The sequence below is a fragment of the Bactrocera tryoni genome, chromosome 4 (genome assembly GCF_016617805.1).
Source record: "Bactrocera tryoni isolate S06 chromosome 4, CSIRO_BtryS06_freeze2, whole genome shotgun sequence".
In the NCBI taxonomy this organism is placed as follows: Eukaryota; Metazoa; Arthropoda; class Insecta; order Diptera; family Tephritidae; genus Bactrocera; species Bactrocera tryoni.
The window spans coordinates 78,389,522-78,410,855 of NC_052502.1; the positions used below are offsets into that span (position 1 = coordinate 78,389,522).

The following is a 21,334-nucleotide window of genomic DNA, read 5'->3' on the forward strand; positions in this document are numbered from 1 at the left end:
TATTATATTCATCGTCATTATCATTAATATAGTTTCTTCATAGCATTTATTTGGGTAAATTAATTACTTTATTACAGTTAATGAACCTGCCAGGCATGTCAACGCACAACACACTCCAATGCTGAACGGCGCACAGTGCCGTTATTTATTTAATATACTTTTTTTTAACTGTTTTAATATTCGTTTTCTCCTTTTCCTGCTTAATTTAGATTTAAAACTAATTTTTAAATAATAAAAAATAAGTTTACGTGACTCCTGAAGGAATCAACTATGTATATATAATGTTTGCACGCATTTTTTGTAGGATGTTATTAACTACAACTTACAAATATATAATAAATTGTACGTAGATTAAAAACACACATGAATAATCCTCGGCGGAGTAGCGCGGTTGGCTAACGTAACAGCAAAATCATAGAAATTCGCACACATCGAAATATTAGTATGGATGAATGGATTGTTTAATTAACACTTCATATGAGAAAGTGGGGACATTTAAAGCATTGCTTTGGCTAATATTTACATGAAAAAACTCAATTATGCAAAATAACAGATGAGGAACACAAACACAAATAGAGGGCTAGGAGATATGCTAAATTTACGTTTTTTTACATGTCACTGCTCAATAAACTTGAGTGGACTTAAGCAGCTAAAACCGCATGAATACTATTTGCCACTCCGCCACTTTGAAAACGATTTTCAACGTCTTACTTTTGACTTTCATTTAAAAACTATACTCGCATATATTTAAATACACATTTTTTTTCATTATTAAACAGTGTTGTATACAAAGTGAATTTCACGCCTTACATAGTTTGGTTTTATTTTATTTTGTTATTCTGTTGAATTTTTGTTTTGTGTTTTCAGCTTACTTAGGACTTAAATCAACGCTTATGTGCATTATTTGATATATTACATACATGATTGTGTTTGCATGCAGCAAATCGATTACTCCTTAGTTAATTTGTTGAAATAGTTTCTTACTGAAATGTACGTAAACATTTGCCTTCTACGTCTATGTTCATTAATTTCTGTTTGCACTATAATACATTTGATATATTAACACTTTAAGCCTGACGTTGTAGCATAGGAGAATCGAACTGTTTGTTTTTATCATAAATTTAGCTTATAGTTAAATATTAAACGAAACTAGACATTTAACTTAATTAAAAAAGTATGAATTAAATTTTGTTGTTCTTAAATGCTAAAATAAGTGTTATGTTTATGAAAAGGCGTTAAGTTTGTCATCAATTCTTCAATTATATGCTTTACACTTGTTAAAACATTTCTCTTTCGTGAATCATATTCCAAATGTTAATATCTTCTTTCAACTTGCGAGCGTTTCTCTGCTGATTCTGATGCTGGTTTAGTGGCAGCAGTTATGCACACCGATTACGCTCAAGACACCGCCTTCACGGTCGCACTTTATTGCTACTACATATCGCTGTCGTTCAGGCTACTACGCTTAGGGCAGTAACGTATCACCCCCACTCAGGCAACAACGGGCGGTGGCGGCGGCAGCGTACCGGCTGCGTTCGTCTTATTCGCTGTCGGCTGGTTAGCGGCACCCTTGCTGCTTGCGTTGCTCGCATTCGACGACACAACCGCCGTAGCCGCGTTGCCAATTGCTGTTGCACTCCCGGCAACGGTTGATGGTGTTTGTGGCGGGATCTTAACCAGCTGCTTTTGTGGCGTGGCGATGGGCGGCGATACTGGTTGTGGCATAGAAGTGCCTGCGCTTGTTGTTACGCTGCTGACGCATGGACTGGCTATCTGTACGCGTTTCACGTTCTTGCCGCGTCCACAGGGCACACACAGCATGGAGCAATGCTCGCGCAATTTCGTAATGTGATCTATGCGATACTCATTAATCCATTTCACTTTTTTGTGTTTGATCTGTTTGACTTTCTCGCCATTCGGCGAAATCATGTTTGGTTGCTGTGGCAAGCCGTCGGGTTTTGTGGCGCCACAACGTATACAAAAGCTACAACGATCACAACTCCAACGAACTGTTTAAATTAAAACGAGTAAAAGGTAAGAGTTATAAAGGGATCATAGCCATTGTGAGTATATTTTAGCTTTACTCACCATCTGGAACGGCTTTGATACCCAAGCAGTAAATGTGGAAGCCGCGATCACATTGCTCGCAGTACAGCATTTTATTCTGATCCTTGTTACCTTTGCATTTGATGCAGCACTTGCAGTCGGCGCATTGCCAATTGTAGTTGCGCACGCGCGCCACCATGCGATAAGGCATCTCAATGCAGCTCGGGTGGACTGAAAACCAAAACAAAAGAGTTATATAAATATCAACAAGCATAATTGCAAGACGCTTAATTACCTTTGCGTCGGCATGTATAGCAATCTATGAAGACCTCGGGCAGGTTTCTCATATTGCGATGCTGTGCACGCTGGCACACGCCGCACGTGGTGGGAGGAGCACCTTCATCCTCCGATGACGAGCCGGAATCATCGTTGCAGCCATCGGAGTCGCTATCCGAGTCCTATAAAAAAAACAGTAATTTCATTAAACACTTCCACACGTTTTCTGCCATCCGCTGACTTACCGATTCGCTTTCACTTTCACTGCCCGAAGTGGACATAGCCGAGTCTGTTGCACTATCGGCTTCTTCTGCTGCATCGATGTCGTCACAATTAGCTTTAGCGGCAGAACGTGAGCGCACGCTGCGACGCAGAGTGTTGCCTGTCATTGTGTTCTCCTCGGTGCAATTGTCGATTGTGGCTTTTGTGTCCGTTGATTGGGTGCAAGGTTTTTCATCTGCGACATTGAGCTGGTCTGCTAACTTCTTGTCATCTAACACTGGAGGTGCCGCTTGCTTTTGTGTGTGTTGTGACGTACGTTCAACCAGCAAACGTGGGTTCTGCAGCACCGTATTAAGCGGGAAGCAACTGTAGAATGAAAATATAACTCTGTTAATCCTGTGCCATTTCCGACTTTTTATTTATTTACCTCAACTCTGATGGCGTATACTGGCGGTATTTCGCGCTATACTGACCCGGCACTAAAGCTACTGGGTAGCTGGCGTCCACGTCACGTGGCGGTGTAGTAATGCGCGGTCGCAACAGTGTTGGTGGCTCAGGTATGTTCTCGGTTTTAGCGGCCTCTGTCACTGCCTCGGCAATTGAGCGATTCACCATTGTTGTAGTGGGTGCTGTTGCAGGCAATGGCACATTCACCGTTAACGTCTGCAAGTCCAGACATGCTAAACGTTCCTCCTTGCGGCTGCAATACAAAACTAGTGTTAGTGCTCTTTGTTCTTGTTACGTTTTGCGTTTTTGCAGTTACCTTCTATTGAAGTAGGAATTCCATTTACTGGCCGAAAGCAATGCACGTTCACGCGCTTGCAGTCCACGGCCAGTGACGTTGAGACCTAGTGCTTTCTGTTTTGCCTCGATTTCGCGCAAATGCTTTTGCCTGATGAAATCCTTGTACTCCTCGTATTTCTCATAGAAGTCGGTATACATAATGTCGAGTATGTCCGATGCCCAAACGGCTGTGATGCCCAAGTCGCACATACGCTCCGACACGAAACCCTTCTCTTGCAGCCAATTGCGCTCCTCCATGTCGATTTGGCGACGCGGCAGATCAGGATATTTCCGCTTGAAGCTTTTAATGCCCAAATACAAGGCGACCTGCTCTTGAATCATAAAAGTGTCGCGATTTTTCGATGGACAACAGCCCTTCGGAGGCGGCCAGTCATACTCAGCGATAGCTGCAACTGTAATTTCGGCGCTGAAAATAGAGTACAAATATTGATTTTGTTTTCGGCCAAAGTGCATGTGATTACTCACTCTTCAGCAACGCAAACTTCCATTTTCTTCTTCTTTGGACGTTTAATAGCGCTGCCATTTTGTACAGTGGCCACAGTGTTGGGATCCAAAATGCTGCTCGTACTAACCACGGAGGACTGAGACTCGTCATTATTAAGAAAATCAGGTTGCCTACGGGTTTGCAAACAAAAATTATTTGTTAGATTGTTTTTATATATGGATATATATGGTAAACATAAACTGTGTATGTATGTATGTGTGTATTTTACCTTATAGGCGTTGCTGGTTCCGATTGCAGCGGCATTTGAATCTGACTTAAATCAGCGCTCATACGGGTATCCTCTTCAAATACTTGAGGGGACTGTGAAAAAAGGTTATTGGGAGATGATTTTAAGTAAAAATAATTTCAAATAAAAGAATATAGTTCACTAAATTATTCAATGACAAAATTAATGTATATAATATTGATCACAAAAATGTCATAGAGCATTATTTCAGAAATAATATTTTTGTTGAAACTTTTAGATTAAAAAATGATTAAAACCAAACCTTCAAGAAAAAAATAAATAAATAATATATGTATGTATAAACACGAAAATAATTATTTACAAAATAAAATAAAACAAGAAGGTATTTTGTGAAATAAACACTTTTTTTGAACAAAATATAATAAGTTATTTTATTTTTAATTGTGTTATTTAAAATTTGAACCCCTCTGAACATTGAATGTACATATGTATGTAAATAAACGACGCAATTGCTTAACTAATTCATTAATTGCAAATATATTTTAAAAGCATTGTACCATTAACAGTTACTACTAGGGCAATTGTTACTCTAGTTCACTGGAGATCGCTTCAGCAGACTGCTACGAAAAAAAAAATAAAAATAAAACATAAGGAAAAGAGGCGAAAACACAAGCGGTGTTCGTTTATTCCCCTCAATGTTGGGTAAACGACAGAGGGGAAATTTCCATAGTTGGGGAAGGCTATTCTCCTCTCTACGAGAAACCCCATATTTAGGGTACACACATATATATTACAACAAAATATATTCAACATGGTGAGCACAAGCGAAATACACCACAGTCCACACACAAAGAAAAGCAGCTGCTTTGCACACCTGAACTTTTTCAGTTGCTTGCAATGCTTGTAAAGTGGTGTGTGAGGGCGCTGATGACGTTTGTATGCCGTCGGAACTTAGGAACTTCGCAGAAAATGTACGCCCCTTTCGTCGATTTAATTCGATGCGCACACTACATAGATACAACTTTATATATGTGCATATGTGTGTGCCCTGCCGCTATTATGTGCTTTGTTCGCTTTGACCATGCGATATTTAAGAGCAAAAAAAAACTTTAAAAAATTATCAACTTATGATGTAATTAATATTATTGCGCTAAATACAAAACGAACAAATCCAATTTCGAAACAAGATTTCATTTTAGCATATTCAATGAGCCACTTACCGGACTATAGAGGCCTTTCATTCGCTCTGGATCGGGGGTATGCTTTAGGCCGCCGACACAGCGTGGTCGACTGAGCGCAATTTGTTTGGCAACAGCACTGGCGCCACGGCCCAAGCGATGAGCGCGACTGCCGCGGCCGCTACCACGTCCAGAGCCACGTCCTCGACCACGTCCACCTCGACCGCGACCAACGGGTGTGGAAATTGTACTCGTATTAGAGTCTTCTAAAATACAAAAGGCGGAAAGTCATAAGCACACATATTTCAAGAGACTTTATAGGAAACCGTAGAATCAATGCTTACCTCCAGATATATCCGCACCGCTGCCGTACGCGCCGCCACCTTGACTGGTTGAGTCATCGTCGCTTTTATCGAATTTGGTGCCGTCCAGTGTTGTCTGCATACGCAACAGATCCGTTTCCAAGCTAGTGTTACACTGCGCTGCCCGCAGCTGTTGAGTTGCCATAAGCGAAGAGAAATCGTTTGGTCTGAAGACCACATCCGGCACGGGATCCGACGAGGAAAGTATGGTGGCAGGTGGCAGCATTGAACTGCTGCTTTGATTTTGTACTGCGACACTTATTGTTCCGCTGCTAGCGACATTACTGCCGCCAGCTATGGTCATAGTGGCGGTTGTGCTGCCATTACTTGCTGACGACGAGGATGAACACATGGTCAAGTCAATTTGTGTCGCCATCGAAATGGAAGTAGGCACGCCGACGTTCACTGGGGCGCCAGTAGCTGTTGTCACAGTGGCAGAGCTCATGGAGCTGCTGGAGTAGGCAGAAGAGATGCTGGAATTAGAACCACCGTAGTGATTAAGGACGGACATAATGCTATCAGACACTGAATTGGTGATTGTGGTGTTTGCTGGTGCTGTTGAACCAATAGCAGCGCTGCCGCCCAACAAGGCGTTCACTGAACGCTTACGACCCCTTATAGGTACCTCGCCATTGTTACTTAACTTGATCTTCGATGCTGGCGTAATAGCGCCACCTGGTAAAAACGAACGCCGAGAAGTTCTTGCTCCAGTACGCACTGCACGATCTCGCTTCGACGCTTCCGTATCCATTGCCCCTTCTATGCTGTCTTGTTTCTCTGGTGGTTGCTCGGCGTCCACCATATCGATAGCGAGACGTTTGCGTAACAGCTCCACACGGCGAGACTTCGACACGCCATCAGTGGCTGAAGTGTCGACAGCACCAATACTGGGTGTGTCATTTGACATGGCAGTGGCTGCGGGCGTTGTCACAGTTGCAGCTGTCGCAGCATTATTGAAAGCATTCTTTTTTGGACGACCGCGTCTCTTGATGGCGGCAGGTGTGTTCGCTGCAGTCAATTGCTCTGTGGTTGCAGCTCCCGCTTTCGACGACCCTAAATGTTCATTCGTTGTGTAACAATTGGCGACTGTGGCGTTATTCAGGTTGTACTGCAGCGAGTCCTCTTCGTCCAGGGGTATTGCCAATAGATGTTCATGCCGTTGTTTGCGCGGACGATGAATCGAAGTCTTCGGAGAGGAGAGATCCATTGTGATGGTGGAGTTCTCGGTTGGTTCCACTTCGTTACTGATGTCCACAACATGATGATTGCCTCCGAAGATGGTGGGCGACGTTGTGATCAATTTCGTGTTAGATGACTCATCGTCCGTTAGAATGGTCAGTGTAGCCATGGTGTGGGATTCACTATCAATGCGACGAACTTTGTTTGGTGTGATCTATGCAAAGAAATGAAATGGCACATTCCAGGTTATAATAAATATGAAGATACTTGTAGAAAAAAACACATACAAAAACCACTACAGCTACACTTATAGAAATAGAACCAAATTAGGGCTTTGGCTAAACTCCATTTTTGTTTTACACCACTTCTTAGTCTATAATTAGTCAACACCCCACCCTTCCCCGTTCTTAACCTTCCAAACACTCACCTCAATACAGTGCTCCTCTACATTGTTTTCCATCATCAAAGTGGATATTGTGTTCGCATGTCTCTTCAAGTTCATAGTATTCATTTCATTTGCTGCGGAATCATTATCCAAGATATTGTTGTTGCGTCTCAGTATATCGGAGCTGTTCTCCTCATAAGTTCCACTGACCGTGGCATTATTTATCAAACCATCTTCGTTGTTTATGTGAAGATTTTTGGGCAACGCAGCGGTATCGTCCAGCGTCAAACGCGGACTACCTTCAGGCGTGTCCAGTATCTCAATGGAATCTATTACCTTTTCCATTTGCGGTGCCAACTGATTTGTCAGCGCTGTGTTATTCATTGGCGCCGCAGCATTGCCGACTGTGTGCATTATGTTTGAATTTTGGTGGACTCGTGCTCCATTAGCCATTAGCCGTTCTGTCAGTTGCGGATATTTCATGCTATTGCTTATTTGTTGTGGCAGATGTGGTTGTTTTTGAACCTGTGACTGTTGCTGGTGGACGTGTTGTTGTGTTTGTGATGGTTTCGGCTGCAGAGGCGGTGGAGCACCGTATTTCCTAGCATTAAGCGGCGAATTCAATTGGTTAAGCAGAAGCCTGTTATCCAACGGCGGCGCCGTCTGTATTACGCTCATTTCACGTTGTAGACGCTCCATTAATATGGTGGCTTGTGGCGGTTGCTGCGCATCGTTTACTTGCGGATCAGCGTCGGTGTAAGTGAAATGTGCAGGCGACGAACCCGGTGATGGCGAGGATGTCAAATCGACAGTGTCCACTACGTTGGATAGGTCGTCACCTGACATCGGCGGTTGCATTAGCTCCGTTTCTTCGGTATTATCCATGCGTAGCGAGTCACCATTGCTAACATGAAAAATATTATTGAATACCTGTGGGTCGTGGTTTTGCAAACCCTCATCGATGTCCATGTCGTCAGAGTTGCGTCGCGGCTCCTGTATATCCTCCTCAGCAAACGCTGTGTTGTCGTTGTTGAAACCGCAGAACTCTTGACTGCTACTAGATTCGAAACCGTTAACTAACTGTTCGTGAGCAATATTCTCCCTACTTGGTTGGGTATCCAGCGACCTTTGCGTCACGCCGCAACCGGCTGTGGCGTTTATGTCGGCGACGGCGATGTTTTTTAGCTCGCTGGATTTTCCACACTTTTTTGACACATTACGTTGCGTTTTATCCTCCAGCACAGCTTTCATTCGCAAGGTTGGCGAAGAAAGATTTTTAATGGTTAGCTTGGGCACCACTTTGTTAGTGGCTGCGTCCTCTGCTGAGGACAATGGTGGCGAAGATTCGCCACTCATACATTCATCACTCTCCTCTGAGGATTGCTGCTCTACGTTGGGTATCGATTTGATGGTCAATTTGGGAATTTTCTCCTTACATTCGTTGCCGCCACCGTCCTGGCTATTGGTTTTAATGGTCAGCTTGGGTACAACTTTTTCTACAGATGCATCACAGTTCCCTCCTTTGGGATCCTGGCGAGATATCATTAGCTTTGGCAGCCTTTCCGGCGACTCTGGCATGCGTGAGCTGCTCGACAACTGCCGCACCACAAGTGGCGACTGTTTAGGTGATTGGGGTGCTGATCCGCCTTCCAAATTTGCCATAGATATGGTCAGCTTGGGAATGGAGTGTGTGTGTTCCGCTTCCGTTTGCTGTTGCATGGTCTTAATGCAGAATTTGGGGGTCGTAGCCTCCGGTGCTGGTTCATGCGTCTTTATTGTAATCTTGGGTATCTTCTCCGGAGGCGGTGCCGGGTCCTCGCTTAGGTCGCTGAGCGACTCTTCCGCATCCAATGATTTAGTTTTGATCGTCAACTTTGGTATGACTTGCGCGTTGGAGGTGTCGTTGTGTTGCGTTATAATCACCGCGTGTTCCTGACCGGTTTTGATCGTTAATTTGGGTATTTTACTGCTACAACTGCCAGCTTCAATAACCTCAGTATTTGTATCTGTAGGAGCGTTGGCCGCTGATGTTCTCACACAAGCGCCAGCTGCACTTGTTTTGATTGTCAACTTTGGCACCAGCTCCTCATGCTTGGGCGGCAATGCTTTTATAGTCAACTTAGGCACAGAACAGGCGGTAGCATTTGATACACTGCACGAGGCGGTGCCAGAAGATAGGGACGGCAAACCTGTGGACGAGGATGTGCTCGACGATGACGAAGATGAGGATGCCGGCGATATCGTTGACATTATTGACTCGCTCGTCCCGTCCAGCGATGTTTTTATGGTGAGCTTTGGCAGTGGCGGGGGTGAGTGGTCCGTCAGTGATTTTGCTGTAACGGCACTGTGCACCCCCGAAGTGGCTGGTGACAATTGGCTGATGCTGCTATTGTTATGCAAATTGCTTTGCGAATCGGACATCTTGATTGTCAACTTGGGCACTACTGAGCTGTCTGAGCTGTCATTGGCAGAACGTATTGTCAATTTGGGAACAATATGCGGTTCATCGCTACAGCCACCGACGACTGTTGACCCCTTTATGGTCAATTTCGGTATTTGTGCGCCGACCCGTGCGCTGCAGGTCTCAATCACCGCCTCATCTTCGGCCGAAGATGAACAATCCGAGGATGCGACATCGTTGTGCTTCTTCACGATCGGTTTGATTGTGATTTTGGGAACTATATTCGTACTGCTACTGCTGTTGTGAGCATGTAAATTAATTTTGAGTGGCTCGACTTTGCGAGCCGATTCAGCTCCACTGTAGCCGGCAATGCCGTCACAGCCACTCAACGTATCGGTATTGCTATGAGATTCACTGGAGCGTGTATTAACGCTCGTAGCATTTGATTTGGGTAATTTCAGTATGATCTTGTGTGTTTCGGTGTTGTGCTCGGTTTGCATTGTTTGACCTTGCCCACTGCCAGCCGCCACACTCGTTGCATGACCAACAGCATTGGTGTCGCCGCTTGAGGCCACGGTGGTGGTTGACTGTTCGCGCGCAACCATGTTCGTATTGTCGCTGTCGCCGTTCCTATGCTCTAAACTACCGTTACTTATATTACTAATACTAATTTTGTTATTATTGTTGCTGCTCGCAGAATATACTGCGCGCATCAGTTCCGTATCCACACTTCGAGCGCCTGCTGAACGTGTCGCCGCTGCAGCAGAAGTTGTCGGCATCACCGAGTCCAACGCAGTGGGTATTGCGCGAACAAATGCCTGGACCGCACGTGCACCCGGTTTCACTAAACTTCGGCCAATGAAAGAGGATTGCGTCGATTGATGTGGCGATTGGGATTCATCCTCGCTGGAGGCATCCGTTGTTATGTCGCCGCGATTATGCGTAGATTGTCGGCCACTGCCGCTACCACCACTGCTGCTACTGCTGCACGTCGTGGACAACACACGCTGCGGTGAGGAGCTGCAGTCATTCCCGGTGGAGCTGGTGATGCGCGCCGGCGATGTGATCAATGCCTCCAGACGCGGCAAATGACCGGTAGCGCTTATATGCGTCTCACACGAAGTCGAAGTGACAATTTGCTCCTGGTCTTCTTCAGCACTTTGGTTACTGGCCTGTACGTGAGCCAGAGCGGAGTTTTGGTTATGATTGATTCTTCTACTGGCGGCGTACGAATTGTTCTGTGGGATCTGTGAATCTTCGGGCGCCTGGTTGTTTGTAACATTCATTGCTTAGCTGCCTCTTCCTTGATTAAGTATTGGGATGGATGTCAAATCCAATCGGAGCCGCGCTTTGACGTTTTTTCGGATCAGTTAGCGTAAGAAGAGCGTCATATCTTCCTGCAATAGACGAAAAAAAAAGTATTTCTACTATTAGAAATATATACCAAAAAGGAACGTACATATAAGCGACACAAAGAAGAAATCTATCACAGATCAAACAAATTCAATATTAAAAATTGGACTAAGAAAAGCGATATTAATAGCCACCGACGCATCCCAAACTCGTTGTTGTCACCAGAAATTCATCCTATGAATAAAAAATACACAAAAAAACACAAAATATACGTTGAGATCGCGTCGTGCGTCTGCTATTCAGCCGACAAACTAACTAAGCAGCGCGCATCATAGACGTAGTTGTCATCAAGTCGGGGAATCCACACGTGTGCGCTGCGTCTGCCGCTACGACTTCACACGATATGCGAAGAGTCGCATTGCCGGTCAAACGGACTGACTGGCAGACAGACGACGAGGTCCAGCCGGCGAATGTCGCGAGCAAAACAAAAAAAGCAAAATAACAAAAGAGCACAGCGTTTTGGTTCTTAAAGTGTTTCAGCAGCGGCTGTTTACCGTTGTTTCACCTCGTAGTAGCATTTGAAACAACGTAATCGCATCAGCTGTTCACTAAGCGCTCATAGCTGATGTTGTAGCTTCGTGCTGCTACTGCTGCTGCTCTTGATAGTTGGTTCGGTGCTCTATTCCTTGCCTTTGGATTCTTCACCTTATCAAATACACTCGCCGCCCCAGCCGACGCCGCGGCATCGTTGTGCTCTCAATGCATGCACACTTTGTACGCTCTCACTCACTCTCTGGCGCGCGCGTAGCACAGCCAGTCTAGCGCGCAGTTCGTTTATATACTACAGCTAACAGCTACTTACTGCTGCTGTAACGATGACGCCACCACAGGCTGACTGGCTTCCCCTTCGCCTAGGCGCGCGCCGAAAGTTCGACAAATCGACGGAGAGCAGCCACAATATTCAAAAGTGAGGTGATTCTTTGATTTACCATGAATTAAAATATTCGTCGTGTCAACAGGCGCGCGATTGCCGCTACTGCTGGCCAGCCACGGTCGTGTCGTGTCGTCTACAGCCAGTGCAAACACAGCCAACCAGTTCGCCAAACCAATGGCAAAGCAGTCAAGCCGAGGCAAATGCTATCACATTTGCAAATGGAACTCCAAGCGAAACACAACTACCCGAAGCAACAACAGCACGTACGGGCATCAGTAAATACGCTTAATTGAATAGAAGTCCGTAGACTCGTGCTAGTAAAGGCTAAAGCTTTGCAAAATTTCGTACGGTATTTGTGAAACTGAAGGAAGAATAGTGAAAGGATAAACTGTGACGAGGCTCCAGGGGATATACAAACTAGTTTTTACTGCAAAAATATATTCTATGAAAATGTCACAAAAAATCCATAACTCAATCCTTAAGAACACATTCCAGGTGCTAGAAAATTACTTTGAGACAATTGGACAAGCTCAACAACGAACTTATCGGTCCTAAACTGGTCACAACTTATGATCCGATTCAAGGATTTACGAAAAACTCGATTGAAGAATGAAGTCTCCAATAGAGAATATATTCAGGATATAAATAATTGTAGACAGGCGTCCAAGCCACATTGGCCATTTTATTTGTACCTCAAAGGAACGACCCCTTAACTACATTTACTGCCGAAAATAACAACTCTTAAACGAGAAGCGTTCAATGTAAACAAATTATTTCTTAAAAGAAACGCTAATTTGAAATACGAATAATGATAAAAAATTCGCTAATGACCTAACTGCCAAAGTATTTGGAGCTGGAAGATATGTGCTGTGTATTAGGGAACCCCAAAAAATGTCTTGTTATTTTTGTCTGTTGGGAGTAAGCAAAGGTTGCTAACGTTCGCTGTTTTCCACCTTTACAGCACAACGAACGCTGCGAGCAAAACAATATACTTGAATAAACAAGCGAGCACAACAAACATGAAACGCTGCAGGAAACGAAAAAGCCGAGAAAACGTTAAGACTATGATGGGTCGATACCCAGCTGCCAGCAATGCAGCTAATCGAAGCAGTAATCGGTGTGTGCCCTTATCGACCAAACGATATAACTTACCGAGCGCATCCGAACGTACAACTAACCGAGCAACAAGAAATCCGAGCACTTACACTTGTACGACCCCAAAATTAGCAAGCGCCAGACATGACATACCGACCAACCTGTCGGCCGACCGCCAGACGGACAGCCATTTAGGGAACAGTGACGAGAATAAAACGCTGCTAAGCGTCGCACATCCTCCACCACAGCCTCCTCTACCACAACCAACACCATATTATCAAAACCAAATGTATGAATGGCTGGCGCGTGAGTGAGTGAGGAAATGATGAATGAACGTGCGGAACTAGAAAATGAGCAAACAAACGCACAATTGTTGCATCTTCTCGCTGCGCGCAATGTTTTGGTTTCGGGTCATTCACCCGCACAACAAACAGTCAAGCTTAGAGTCATACTCACTAACCGCCGTACACTTTCACATTGGCAAGCACCTGCAATAACAAAAGCAAAGGCAACAGCTTCGGCAGATACGTTTTATTATGAAAAATTCCATTTAGTTAACCATAGCGAATGGCTTTTGGTTTTGTACGCAACGCGTTTGGCGGCTTGATAAGCGAGGCCATACAAAAAGAATTCGGTACTAACGGTGAGAACGAATAATGCCGACAACGTTTGCGGTGATGACGAAGATGATAACAGAAACCGCAGCCAGACAGCTGGGCAACTGAAACCCCATGCAAGGAACTTTACAAGCGCAGTAAGTGTCATAGGAACGGTGCTTTATTGACCCAAGGGAAGGAAGCGCTATTTTTGGCAGACCTGTTAAGACAAGTCAAGGTTAATTTATTTTATAAGCAAGCAAGGTAACAAGCAAGTGCTTAGTTTTCAGTAAGGAACTAGAGCAAAGAGTGCTTACTATATTCCCCACACAAGTTTGGGAGCATTTAAAAACAAACTTAAAATATTTAGCCGATTTTAAGGTCAAAGCGCAGCATATAGCAATAAATGTTATGTTTAAGCAAAAAGTGTTTTTTTAACCAAGTTAAATACATACAAAAATGTATCTCCATAAAATTATTACATATGTACATATGTACATATATTATATATGTATGTATATTCTGACAATTACCCAAAAAATAATAAAAAAGGGCATGTAAAACGATAAAAAAAATTGAAGCCGTTTAAAGTCACAGAAAAAAATGTTTAACGTTTTCTTTCTGTTATGAAAAAGTATCTGAGAAACAAATACGAGAACAATTTAACACTATTATTTATATTTACATACATATGTATGCAGATATGTACACATATTTCTACTTGTTTATAAAACTCATGTGGCCGGCGCAGCAATCACTTACCGCGATAGACGCCATCAACATAAAAATTAGAAAATAATGATACGAAATGTATATTGAAAATTGTAATAAAGTTGAGAGCAATTTGCAAGCAAATAAAAATAAGTAGACAAGTGGATATGAAAATTTATTAATACATATAATATTAAAATGTAATATTTGATTGTTTAACATTTGTATTTATGTGCATGTGCAGGTGTTTGCCGAAAGCAACAAATACATTGCACAAGGTGGCATATATGATTATGGCTATTCAATCATTAGCCTAGCCTAGTGGCAATACTATGTACATATGTATATGATATCAATACTGTTTTGTATATTTTTTGTCTAATGTGTGCTTAGCAGCTTATATGCTGACCTTGGTAAGGCTTAATTGTAAGGTTTATACATGTATGTATGTATAAAATTAATTTGATTATGGCTTATGAACAATCTGAGCTCACGAAAATACTTTTCAAACCACAAGTACACATGCACTAGTTTAAAGTAGTAAACATGTAATTTTAACACAATTTCGCGGAGCTTGAGAAGAAGAATTTGCCGAGATCAACAATGATTTGTAGAATATTGTATTCTTAAAACTTTTTCAAGGCTTTGAGTGACGAATTTTTATTGACAACATTCAATTATTTGTGTAAGAAAACTGTTACACGAAGTTGGATTTTTACACACACATGTAGTATTATGGACACAAAAGAGATGTATCGGTGACAGCATTGAAATTCAGTTACTGCACTTGTCGCGGCCGCTCTTTGTTCATTACTTTTTATAACACTTTATATACCATAATTCAAAACATTTTCTTTTAACATTCAGCACAAAAACTTATAATTTAAATACACAAAAACTCACCAACTGAAATTTATATACATATTATGCGGCTTGTTAGCACTTTTACGTTTGAGAACAGACTTTCTATCCTCCTTAAGTTATGTTTTATTCTACTTGAGTGTATCAGCTCCCTCACCACCCTCTTTTACGAACATACACCGTGCGTAAAGACAAATGTGGTCATGACTATGTAAAATTGTGTGAGCGTATGAATTTTTATGTATTCACCATCACACCATTAACGTCTGCAAGCAAAGCTGATTTCTAAGCAAAGCGATGACTACTATTTTGTCATAATTTCCACCTTCACTATATATCATATAGAAGCGAGGATTGATACGTCAAGACTTTTATCGAATTTTTCTAGCACTCGATTAACTGAAAACTGCATGAACTTCGCGTAAACGCAAACGTAACACACTGCACTACACGCGTTTCAAAACGTTGAACTTCGAAACCGAAAACGAGAACGAAAATGAGCTGCCTGCAGAGGAAAAATTGTGTTGTATCATTTTTTGTTAAATATACGCTGTGAAATTTTCAATGCTGTGCCAACGAACCAGTGCGCAACGTATGAACGAATCGTACGAACCAGCGTACGAAGCTGTATGAAGCAGAGCCAGCGATAAACACAGCGAAAGTATTTGACAAAAAACGGTGGCGATAAAGCAACGAATGTCGTACGACGCCAGCTATAACCGACGTTGGCCACAGCGAGCAGGCAGCGTGAGGGGTAGGTTTGAGCAGCAAAGTGCTAGTAACGACCAGCCAGTGCAAGGCAACAGGGGCAGAATGGTTGGGTGACGACGAAAACCGAGCGCGCAGAGACCTCACGATCGTAGCACGGGCAATACGAAGCACGTGCACAGTGCGAACATGAATAAAACACGATGCATGGCAGAAACAAGTAGCATGTGGATAGACAAATATTCATACAAAGTCATTCGTATACAGGCATGTGTGTGTTCGTAATTTATGTGTGTATAGGATAGATATAAGAGTGTAGCAACAACAACGGAATCTGTTAAATGCCACCAAAATATGTTTAAACTTAAAAGCAACTCACGAAGCGGCGAGCAGCAGAGGTAACCGCTGCGACAAAGAAATCAAAAGATACTTGAGCGCCTGCAAGCACACATACACATATAATTATGTTCACTCTAAAAGGCATGTCAAAAGGCATCGCAAAGATACAAATATAAATATGTTAGTAGACACGTGTGTATGTGCGCTAGTAGAGAAACGTACAATAGTGAGATGTTAACGGCGGAGCAGAGCTCTAATAAAAACATACATATAATAAGCATTCGCAAATATACACAAAAGACAACAGCTAACAAATCTCATTCGCTGCCTAATACTTCGTCTGGCGAATGCCGAGGCGTCAATGTGGGTGCATTAGCGTATTATGGTAACAATTCAGAACAAATTTCGCGTTTTTCACTGTTAATAAACAAAACTTGACTTCGTTGACTGCAGTAGCGAATGCACCAACAACTTGTGTTCAAGTATGACGAATTAGCCTCGTTGAACACGATTATCATACATTTTAAACAGATACCAAACAATATTACACACGGATAAATACAAATGTTATTACAAATATGCACATCAAAATAATGTTCATTACTCGTTTCGGCAACCATATAACTTGAGATAGGTACATAACACATAACATGAGCGAACGTCCAGCCAGCCGACAGTCAAATTGACGATTGCAATTTCAACAATATGAATGCAACATGTCGAGCAAATACAGAAATCGCGGCATCCAAAACGTAAAGACAGAAAACAAAGAGCCCCCTCTGCTGTAGCGATGTTTGAGAAAAAAAAAATGAGCGAAGTAGGTAGGGTTCATAGTATCTAAAGTATAAACCACTCCAGACAACTTGCACTAAATGCTATCAACAAAAGTAGGGAATACCACTCGAACTACTAGTAATATTTTAAACGTTTGGGCGCCCTTATGAAGGCATTTGCATTAAAACCTGCTGCACAAAACACCTCCAACAAGCTCCTCAGCTGATGGGCTAGTTATGTGTGTGTATTGGTGTTGCCCTAAGAAGATTTCGTTTTCACTATTGTGTTCGTAGCTATGTATGTACATACATACATTCAAATATTAAAAAATAAAGATAGTTGGAATGCTGAGCGTAGCAAAGGCAAATGCAAAATTAACTAAACATCAAAAATAAATAGACATGCACTAATACATGCAAATACAAATTTATTCATATAAATGTGCTTTATCTATTTACTTATACCTTTTTGATCTTATTTTATAATTAATAAGTTTTGTTGATTTAAAATCCCATTATAAAGTTTCCAAAATATTGATCTTTGAATTATTTTTCGCACATTAAAATCTGTACTTTATGTACATACATATATTTAATCAACTCGATTAAATTAAATTATTATCTTCCTGACAGATAAAATACAAAGACTATAATAAAGGTAATATGCGTGTCAATGGGCGTGGCTGATTGCAACTTCAAATTATTCTTTCAAGTATTTATTACTGTTGGTGCACCGGGATTTGAATGAAAACAAAGCTATGCATCAAAAATGTTTCGTGCCGGAAAATTCAAAAAATACACAATGTTTACAAGCAAACAGTGATATCAAATGCGAAAGCAAGAGATATAACGAAAACAAAAAGGGTGGAAAACTAAAAATAAAACACGAATGCAACATACATATGTACATATAAACTCTTAAACATAAAAATTGGATAAGCGAAAGAAGCGGGAGAATCGCAAATATGTTTAAGTCACACATGGACAAAAAAATACCAATGTACAAACGTACATATGTATGCATGTAGACAAATATTTACAATAAATTGTGATTTCACAAGATTTGCGAAGTAACTGTAAATAATTAGTAATTCGTTAACATGTACAGTGTAATTCCTCATGCCCGGACACGGACTGTCACAATGTTGTTGTTGTTTTAACGGTTATCTAATCCCCTTTAGGATGGTAAGGACTATCTAAGTTGTCGTCGGCGTCATCTAACGGGAGGCCCAAGAAACGTGCTGTTTCGACAGGGTTGGACCAAAGGGAAAAGGGTGTCAGATGAGTGGAGTTTCCGGGACATGCAAAGAGGTGCCGAGTGTCATGCGGAGACTCATTGCAGGCAGGACATATTTTGGATATGTCGGGGTCTATTCTGGATAAGTAGAGTTTAACCTGCTACAATATCCAGAAAGAACTACATATATTTCTACTAAACTAATTAATGCGAGCCATGTCAACTAGCAGTGAATGAATGTCAATTATCCTTTGTTTTTGCTTGAAAATTTTTCTGAAATCTTGTCCGCTTATCAGAGATGTTTTAAACGAAATATGTACATACTATTACGAAAATAGTGGACGCGTCATTGAAAAAAGTCTCATGCCTGGTTATGGGTATTCTTTTTGTATGATAATATTAATGAAAACGTTGTGTTTATAAAATTTTTCTAGTTATGGGAGCTGTCCATTTTGGGGAATTTCACTGACTAATCTCATTCGGTAGTTAACATTTGTCAGAATAAAATTATCTATATATATTCTATACTATTGTCTTTCGAATAATATTATAGAATTAGCTTGAAAACTCTACCATAATAGGAAATAACCCTTAAAAATAATTGAAAACTTCAAATACCTACATATGTATGTATGTATGTAGGTATGCATACAATACAACAAAAAGTAAACATTTTGAGTATTTCTTACATTATTCGTGAATCATAAAGTTGAGTTTCATTTGGACAAATGCCAATGCACTTTTCACCTCAAAATCAATAAAGTATCGATGAGCCTCAGCCGGGCATTGCAAGTAAATGCATTTTACGCACTCTAGGGCAGCTGGATTTAAGGCTACCTCGCACTCCCCGATTATTGTCGGGTTTTACTTGCGTCTGATAAATGGAGAATGTTTCCAATGAATAACCACGCTTCCACCTAAATGTACCATGTTTCTTTAATGCCTTCCAGCACATCTGCATTTAAAAGAATACATCAAAAATGTATCTTTTTATTTCTATACATACAAACGCATAAAATTTATACTTGTAGATGGGTATATACATACATATAATAAAGTATCGTATTGTCAATTGGTTTTGTATTCTGCAGCAAATGTTAGCGCCATTGACTTGTGTGCCTTGATTGTAGCAGGGTCGACATAACTTTACAAAACGCGCGCGCGTCCGTTAAGTAACCCTATGTAGGGGAAGCACACACATTGTGAAGCGAAAGAAAAAATAACAAACGAGGGAATGCAGTGTGGAGAAATTTGTGAAAGTGAAGAAATGTTGTGATTGTTTAGAGAAAATACTGAGAAGCGGGGAATTTTAGTGTATAACAACTCAAGTGTGGTGAACTTACTGAAATGAAGGTGATGCTAGCTTGAATGTTCAACCCTTTGCAAGTGACCAAACAAAAAGCTTTTCTTTAAATAATAAAACACTTCTAGTATCTTATCCTTTGTCTGTGTTATAAATCATCATATTTCAACAAGTAATTTCTTCCGTCATTAACGTTATTTTTAAGGTGGTATTATTCGATAACGGTACATTGACAATATGCACATAATTGAAACACAATTAATTAAACAATTACTGTAAATTCTGCACAATGCTGGGCATACAGCTAGGCTCTTTTGTAAGACAAATATTATTATTCACATGAGGAGGCCAATACGAATTTCGAATCAGCAAAAGGTAGCTAACGTTTTTATTCTATATACAGTTATCCAAGCATACTGTGTAACACCGTTTATGGTCCAATATGATTATATCTCATATTACAATAATTGTATTTATCTTTATCTACATATTATTGTATAACTATGTGTGAATGTGTGATCATGTATCACATTTCTTTTATTTTTATTATAATACAGATCATTAGCAATTACAATGTTTTTCCCCTTCTTATCACGCACTACTCCCCACCGGTTCGTTGAAAAACCCACCATACCATAATCAAATAACGCGTCTCCTCGCGCGCGACGAACGAGCATGGTGCCAACAAAAAATGCAAAACAACAAAAATAATAGCAAAGAAATACTCACCATTTTAGCTTTGCACATTGAAGAATACAATGCTAACATATGAAATGGCGAGACTTGTGTTTGTGTATGTTCGTTGTGTTGTATTTAGTGGTATTAATTCACTTAAACTTATTAATATATTAATCTCTTCACTTTTCATTCAATAACAACTTTTAGCACTTGTAATATTTTCCTTATAGTGTTTGTTTTACATAAATCATAAATTTTAGAGTAGTAATTTTAGCTATCAACCGACATTTGAAAGCGAACAACGAATGCGCATGTAATCCAACGAATACCTCCGACAATTTGTATGAAAACAGTGCGTGGCGCACGAGACAAGAACCCACTGTGAGTGTGAGTTTGTTTGTGTGTTACACTCGGTGTTTGTATTGGTTACCTGCAAGTCTGGCACAATTTTTCTACACAGCGAAGCAATTTTTACACATCTTTTTGTCAAATTATCTTTCAATTTAGTATCTGCAAAGAATATGTAATGCTTTTCCTCATTTACGTCTTTAAATCACAATAATAACTCCTCAACTCGCGCGTAACAAAACGCACACAATCAATTTAAAACTTCCCGCAATGAATTTTTCATCTTCACTGTTTATGCTTCTCACTTCCTTTAGCAGCTACTATGTCTTAGCACGAATTTGCTGGCACTGGTACTTATTCGCCGCGCTGCTGTTCTACGGTCGCCTTTTTGGTATTTTACGACTACACCGCTCTCGTCACTCACTATTGGCCCACTTTCATTTCATTTAGCTTTTACTATTATATTTCATATCACTACCTTCGAAATTATAACAAAGGTTGTTACGCCTTTTTTTGTCACTTTTCAACTTAATATTAGTTTATAAATCTTTCTTTTTGTACCAAATATATCTGATCTGAAATAACACTGTAAATGCGACACGATGCGTTTCGCTGCGAATAAATTGTCACACCAAAAATTGAACATCGAATGAATGATGACGAGCAGCATTGCCAGGCATGTGTTTTTTTACACATGTAAAGCGCTACAGAGCCCTTAAATATGGCCAAGTAATTAACAAAAATTAAACGTTTTAACGAAAAGTCCACCCAGATAGTTTTAAATCCTAGAAATGTTTATCCTCATAAAAAAGTCACCATTTTGTCAAATAAAACAGAATTACGATCTTTTAAG

At 41.1% G+C, this 21,334-nt stretch overlaps 1 protein-coding gene across 3 annotated transcripts; it reads right to left on the reverse strand.

The window, feature by feature from the left end:
- Window positions 1-17: 17 nt before the first annotated feature.
- LOC120775539 (supporter of activation of yellow protein) lies at window positions 18-21,096 on the reverse strand. 3 transcript variants are annotated; one of them, XM_040105763.1, is made up of 12 exons: window positions 20,185-21,096; window positions 7,187-10,942; window positions 5,563-6,973; window positions 5,261-5,481; window positions 4,062-4,153; window positions 3,814-3,963; window positions 3,308-3,754; window positions 2,972-3,244; window positions 2,568-2,910; window positions 2,342-2,504; window positions 2,089-2,277; window positions 18-2,009 (listed from the first exon to the last, which is right to left on the reverse strand). In XM_040105763.1, exons 2-12 carry the CDS (start codon window positions 10,829-10,831, stop codon window positions 1,492-1,494), a joined length of 7,452 nt encoding a protein of 2,483 aa, XP_039961697.1. In that variant the 5' UTR covers window positions 10,832-10,942; window positions 20,185-21,096; the 3' UTR covers window positions 18-1,491. The 3 variants fall into 3 exon arrangements, with proteins under 3 accessions (XP_039961697.1, XP_039961695.1, XP_039961696.1); XM_040105761.1 differs by having other exon boundaries at window positions 5,261-5,484; XM_040105762.1 differs by lacking the exon at window positions 20,185-21,096 and adding an exon at window positions 15,138-15,593 and having other exon boundaries at window positions 5,261-5,484.
- Window positions 21,097-21,334: the final 238 nt, after the last annotated feature.

Coding starts and splice junctions, on each gene's coding strand:
- LOC120775539 (XM_040105761.1), bottom strand. CDS start 10,831: ATGAATGTTACAAACAACCAGGCGCCCGAAGATTCACAGATCCCACAG. Junction 3,755..3,813: donor GAAGTTTGCGTTGCTGAAGA/GTGAGTAATCAC, acceptor CTCTATTTTCAG/CGCCGAAATTACAGTTGCAG. Junction 3,245..3,307: donor AATTCCTACTTCAATAGAAG/GTAACTGCAAAA, acceptor TTTGTATTGCAG/CCGCAAGGAGGAACGTTTAG.